Consider the following 6,912-nt stretch of genomic DNA (forward strand, 5'->3'; position numbering starts at 1 on the left):
GCCTCACTGCACTCTCCTTTCTTTGTGAGATCGTTGTTTGATGTCTAACGTGTGTGACCCTGCTCCTGCTCCTGCTCCTGCTCCTGCTCCTGCTCACCTGGATATTGTCTTCACTCGGATCATCACTTCATCACATCACATCACTTCACGGATACCATTGCTGACCATCTAGTCCTTGTGTCACCAGTCTGCAGCTTCATCACCGGACATTTGTGCTTATATTCAATAAACAGAGTTTTTACTTGCATACTTGCTTCCGTCTTCTGTAAACATGACAGTGTGTTTGTCTCCATGTCGTCGAGACGCTGTTATTTTCATCCCGGAGTCCAATCACCTTTGTTTGGCACTGAGCGCATGCATATGTAAGAGGCGTGACCTTTCCAGGCAACGTGCGCTAAGCTGCTGTCAAATCACAACACAGGATCCGCCGGCACAATCAGAACTCATAGCGTATTTCTGAAGGAGGGACTTCATAGAACAGGGAAGCCATCAGCCCGTTCTTAGGACAGTGAAAACAGCGGTATACAGATGAGTAAATTGTGTGAAAAATACTGTTTTTTTACACGCGAAACATGAACACATGTTATATTGCACACTGTAAACACAATCAAAGCTTAAAAAACACACGAAAAACGGGACCTTTAATGAGTGAGAGAATCGTGTCAAAATATTTAGCGCATGTGAAAGAAAGACGCAACTGTAGCCTACAAATCGGTTTATTTCGGGAACTTTTTTGCCCCATGCACATTAGACATTTGCAAGAGTTAATTTTTTTACACAAACGCAATAAATTACGCAATTAATCTGTTTTGCAGTTCCTGACTTTAGCTTGCAAATTGCTGTTCATAGGCTTGCAGTGCTTTTGGACGTATTTGTGCGCAAAAAACGTGCTAAAAGTGTAAGCCCGGAAAAATGAAGCATGAAGATGCAGTTTCACAATACATGAGTTACACTTACGAATAACAGTACAGTATATGATGCAAATATGCGTTTTTCTGTAGGCTAGAAAGAAACCGTTCGTCAAGTCTGCCCCAAGCAGTTTCTTCCCTTACGCACCCCGGATCTTTGGTTCACTGCATTTTTAATTGTATTTTTAAAATACTCAGCAATGGTGTTGACTTATGTTTTCACATGGTTTGTCTTAAAGTATATAGAAACGCCACGTAGACATATAAACTACATTAAAATGCTTGTTTTTCACCACAGGGGGACTTTTAAGGTAGCCTAAGCAGACTAATTCTGTATTGGATACGGGATGCAACAGGGTTAAGGTTAAAGTCCCCCTTTAGTTAAACATTGCTAATGTCGTACAAGCCATGTTTGTGATTGCCATCTCAGAGTCAGAAAGCTGCCTTCTAAAAATCAATATCCTTAGAAACACTTTGAACATCATAGAAAGTCAATGGAGAAAGCCATATAGTTCACCATAACATCGTAATATACATTGTATCCCAGGTGAAAAGGAAATATGTCATGGGATGTGGGGAATGAACCCAAAAGCAGACGAGGTGCAGACACTCAAGGTTTATTTATACACAAAAACAGAAGAAAAAAAAAACACGAGGGGGTAAAACAAGACAGGCGGAACTATTAAGACAGAAAACACTAGACTAACACTCAGACGATAAACTTAGACAAAGACAGGATCAAATACTTCTAACAAGACAAGACTTTCTTCAGGTAACTCGCGGAGGGTATCAGACAAGGATAGACAATGTACCGACACGGGACAGCAAACACAAGGGGATTAAAAAGGGATCAAACTAATCAGGAACACAGGTGAAAGCAACGATCTAATAATTACAAGATGAGATAACAAGGGGTCGGGGTAAGGTGACAAGACAACGCAAGCACACAGCCTAAACAAACGGCCATGTGCTTACACACAAAACATGGGTCTGTCATGATCCTGCCTCAAGACAAGAGAAATCTAGGACATGAAGGCAGAATCATGACAGAACCCTCCCCCCCAAGGAGCGGCTTCCAGACGCTAGTTAGATAAGGTCTTTGCCGCGACAACAACAGGTAAGTCTTGATGGGCTGAAACGGCTTGAAGAACTGCTTCAGCAGCTGAATCGGCCGCAGCTTTCTCCTCAGCACTCACGGCAGTGGGCTGAGGAACGGCGCTTGCAGCAGCGGGCTCTGGAACGGCGCTTGCAGCAGCGGGCTCTGGAACGGCGCTTGCAGCAGCGGGCTCTGGAACGGCGCTTGCAGCAGCGGGCTCTGGAACGGCGCTTGCAGCAGCGGGCTCTGGAACGGCGCTTGCAGCAGCGGGCTCTGGAACGGCGCTTGCAGCAGCGGGCTCTGGAACGGCGCTTGCAGCAGCGGGCTCTGGAACGGCGCTTGCAGCAGCGGGCTCTGGAACGGCGCTTGCAGCAGCCTGAGAAGAACGAGAGGCTCCCTTTCTCCTCCTCTTTCTCCTTGGTCGGAGCGGAATTCGTAGCTTGACTAGCGACCGTTTGGAGATGTTCAGCAGGGACCGTAACTGGAGCTGGGATGGCGTTCTCGGGCAGCGCTGACTCGGTCGAGGAAGACTCAGACGGGGAATCCCAAGAAACCCGTCTCCCTCGTTTACCACGGAGCTCAATAGGTGCAGAAGAGACCTCAGGAGAAGTGGAACCAGCCGGATCACCATGGGCAACAACGGCCAGGACGCGATCCTCCGGGACCACTGGCAGCGAGGCGGGTGGAGAGAAGATGGAGCCCCGCAACTCCCTTCGCGACAGGCAGTCCACCATATCAGTAAACGGGCGGTCTACCAACCTCTCCCGTTCAGCAAGAGGCGGAGGAGCGTTGAGACCCGCAATGAAGTAGCAGTTTAGAAGGATGTCAGGAAGGAAGAGTCTCTTCTCATGAGCGACCCGAGCATACTCCTTAATGGACCTTTCTCCCTGAGGAGGAATCGGCAGCTTGCCGATTCTGACGTCAGAGCTCGTCTTGTGCCACCACTCTATTAGAAGGTCTGCTTGGGACTCGATGGGCGAGGACCTTCTGTCTGCTGGGTTCGATGTTGGTCGGTACATTCTGTCATGGGATGTGGGGAATGAACCCAAAAGCAGACGAGGTGCAGACACTCAAGGTTTATTTATACACAAAAACAGAAAACAAAACCCACGAGGGGGTAAAACAAGACAGGATGAACTATTAAGACAGAAAACACTAGACTAACACTCAGACGATAAACTTAGACAATAAAGACAGGATCAAATACTTCTAACAAGACAAGACTTTCTTCAGGTAACTCACGGAGGGTATCAGACAAGGATAGACAATGTACCGACATGGGACAGCAAACACAAGGGGATTAAAAAGGGATCAAACTAATCAGTAACACAGGTGAAAGCAACGATCTAATAATTACAAGATGAGATAACAAGGGGGCGGGGTTAGGTGACAAGACAACGCAAGCACACAGCCCAAACAAACGGCCATGTGCTTACACACAAAACATGGGTCTGTCATGATCCTGCCTCAAGACAAGAGAAATCTAGGACATGAAGGCAGAATCATGACAATATATTTATACTTAATACATTTAAATTATACTATAGCCTACTAAGTGCATATTAAATGTATTATTTTGAAACAACTTTAAGTATATTAAGTGTTTATCAAGATATGCTTTAGAAAATTTTTAAGCTATTTGCAATTTATTTTAATATATTAAATTGTGTTAAAATGGAACCAGTTCAAGTTCATTTAGTGCATTTAAGTGTATTTCTTTACAATTCATTTAATATATACTTTCAATCTTCATAAACTACAGTTAGAATATATTTTAAGCTTAATTTTAATGTGCTTCAAGAACATTTCAATAGCATTTCAGCTCGTAAATATATTAACATTACACTACTATTTTACTATGAAGCTGTTTTTTCAGTATTCAAAATGGTATATTAAAAGTACAAAAATAATTAATAATAAATGTTGAGACACACACATATAACACTTTAATATACTATCTTGTTTTGTACATTGCAAAATAAATGCATATAGTACATTTAAAAAAGTACATCAGCATATATAATCTCTTGACCAAAATACAATATAATAAATGAAAGATCAGTGAAATGCTATGGCAGCGCTATATATATATATATATATATATAATTGTAGAACATTTTCAGTTATACATGTATTACTGAAAAGTACACTATGAATATTACATCACTGAATAAATTAGCATCACAGTGCAATTTTCAGAAAAAAATGATACAAATAATTCTGACTAAAACAAAAGTGCAGAAGTGAATAGTGCTTTTGTTACAAACTGAAGCCTGCAAACAGCTGAACCAAAGAAACAGAAGAGTTTAAATGTCTTCTGTCTTCAAGTGGACGGTTCCATTTGTGTGCAAAAACTGTGCCAAAAAAGTGTGGAAAAATGGAAGTCAGAAAAATACAGATCCTATTTATTTTGCGTTTGCAGTTTCACAATACATGAATTACACTTACGCATTACAGTAAAATGTTGCAAATATTTTTTTCTTACACTTAAAAGGCGATTTACACCTTTACAAATCTTATCTTGTGCATGCAAATTTAATTTACGCTTCTTTTGTACACTTTCACAAATCTTAACCTGCACATGCGTTTCTTTATGACATCAATCATATTACCTTCATACTGTAGTTGACTGGTCTCTAAAATGTTTAGATTCAAAGAGGTGGTTGTTTATGATTTCACTTTTCTAACTTTAGTTAGTGTGTACTGTTGCTGTTTGAGCATAAACAACATCTGCAAAGATACAATGCTCAAAGTTCAAAGCAAAGGGAGATATTTGCTTTTAAAGAAATTGCTTTTTAAGGACTACAACAAACGACTAATAGGGAGTACATGACATTCCTCCCGGGTTAGTGACATCACTCACCCAGAAAATTTACATAAACCCCGCCCCTGGGAACATGATTTATAGATTATCATGATCGAATATGCTAATCAATGATTAGAAGATAGTTAACTCCACATCAGCTACATAAATTTAAACAAACAAAAAAGTTTTTGAAATTTCCAGGACACAAGATATTGTAGCTAAAACAGTCCATTATTCATTATTAGTCCCCTATCAGTCATAATGAAGATATAATATGTATAATTATTGATCAGGTGACTGAGTTTGACAAGAGTTATCAAAGATGAATGATAAATCTACCTAAGGAGGTACTAGGATCCTATCTGTCAAAGAAAAGAAAAAAAGAATAACAAGTTACATGCATCTACAGGGATGATGTACACAGATTAATAATATTCTGAATTATTCTAATATCCACTGACCTGCTAATTTCTTCTTGTAGTAAATGAGTCCAGCAGGTGCTATGATCATTCCCAGCACCAGACCAGCGGATCCAATCGCAATTTTATTCCTCTCAGACTTTGGGAGAGACGGATCTGTGGAGTACACTCGTGTCAAATTATGATGACCACAAACACAATTATAATATGACAGTAGATGAGTGTCTCCTCTTACCCCAGTCATAAATAATAGGTTTATTGAAGCCGGCATGCTCAACCACACAGGAAATCTTCTCTCCAGATTTAGGAGTGTATTCCAGCTCAGAGTGAATCTGGTAGTACCAGTCTCCATCAGCCATCTCCATTGTTGAGCTCGCTTCAGAGGTCATCAGTTTACCGTCTCTCAGCCAGGACACTTTGATGTGTGGAGGATAAAATTCATATGCGCTGCACATCAGTACAGCTGGATGATTGCCTTCAGCCCGCGTCACTGAACTGAGCTTAACCTTTGGTTTCACTGAATCAAAGAAAGCAACATCCTAAATACGCAGTTTCCAACAGGTCTCATATGTATGTGTTTATTGCAGGTTGAGGTGATAAATGAGAAGAAATCATAGACAAATTATTTTTTATGTTTTTATAATTAAATTCTTAGATGCTAGGGTTGTTCATTCAAAACAAAAAGTCCATGAGTGACAGTAAACATCAGAAAAGTGTTTTGAGCCACTTACCCACTTTTTCACGCATATGTGTGGCGTCTTCGGATTTAATAAAAAATTTGCATATATCAACACCATTTCTCTCTGCTAGCACAAAGGAGCCATTGTTCCAGCTCTCAGCAACACTCATTCCAATTTCATTAAACCCCACAAACTTCCTCAAAGTACTGTTGAACTGTGTGAATAGACGTTTATTTAAGTAAAAGCTGTCAATATACACCATGTCACTGAAATCAGGAGAGCTGTAGATGCATTTTGCCCGTCTTATGTAATAGTAATCAGCTGTAATAGAATGTAGAGGCAGTACAATCACAGTTTTGTCAGATAAACATGTCAACAAGAAAAAAAAAACTTTAAAGTAATAAACTATAGAGAATCCACCCTCAGAGGATCATCAAACAAGTCACCTTTCTTAAAGATGCTGCATATATAAATAATATATTTTATTATATTTTAATAATTTGACATCCACTTCTACCAGTAATAATGCAATAATTCTTGGTATTTAATTATATTTCTCTCATCTTACTTACCACAATCTGCTCCAGTCAATACAGACAGTGTCAAAATGAGATGGCAACTCAAATGCTTTAGCAATGGCATTTTCACTCTCACTGAATCCCGGCTGAATGCTGTCAGTGCTTTATGTTCAAGTCAGGTGGATGTTTAAAATGACTGTCCAACCAGTTACTCCAGGTATAAATATCAGATGTTACTAGGCAGTATTCTGCTTTCATTTATCAACATAAACACTGTCTGATTATCAGTCTGGACAACTGTAACATTATACAATGACAAATTTAAAGGGATTTAAAGGGTATGTAGTAGACATGTGAAATTATTTTTGAATTTGGAGCCTTCTAGAATGAGAAAAGCCAGAAAATGTATTTTTGGCTCATGTGGATGAAAGACAACAACTCCCAGAATGCACTTGCTTCGCTGCTAGGAGGATTTTTTCCTGACA

General features: G+C 40.1%; 1 protein-coding gene across 1 annotated transcript; it reads right to left on the bottom strand.

The window, feature by feature from the left end:
* Positions 1-4,387: 4,387 nt before the first annotated feature.
* LOC308680203 (HLA class II histocompatibility antigen, DM beta chain-like) lies at positions 4,388-5,756 on the bottom strand. The gene is made up of 3 exons (XM_081348216.1): positions 5,465-5,756; positions 5,272-5,385; positions 4,388-5,172 (listed from the first exon to the last, which is right to left on the bottom strand). The coding sequence occupies exons 1-3, from the start codon at positions 5,682-5,684 to the stop codon at positions 5,150-5,152; spliced, it is 357 nt and encodes a 118-aa protein (XP_081204342.1). The 5' UTR covers positions 5,685-5,756; the 3' UTR covers positions 4,388-5,149.
* Positions 5,757-6,912: the final 1,156 nt, after the last annotated feature.

This window comes from Scardinius erythrophthalmus (genome assembly GCF_964197995.2).
Source record: "Scardinius erythrophthalmus genome assembly, chromosome: 20".
Taxonomy (NCBI): domain Eukaryota; kingdom Metazoa; phylum Chordata; class Actinopteri; order Cypriniformes; family Leuciscidae; genus Scardinius; species Scardinius erythrophthalmus.

What these genes read in the sequence shown, in the direction of transcription:
- LOC308680203 (XM_081348216.1), bottom strand. Translation starts at nt 5,684, where the DNA reads ATGTGCAGCGCATATGAATTTTATCCTCCACACATCAAAGTGTCCTGG. An exon ending in ACCTATTATTTATGACTGGG is followed by an intron (nt 5,386 to 5,464) that starts GTAAGAGGAGAC and finishes TGTACTCCACAG; the next exon opens with ATCCGTCTCTCCCAAAGTCT. An exon ending in CTACAAGAAGAAATTAGCAG is followed by an intron (nt 5,173 to 5,271) that starts GTCAGTGGATAT and finishes TTTCTTTGACAG; the next exon opens with ATAGGATCCTAGTACCTCCT.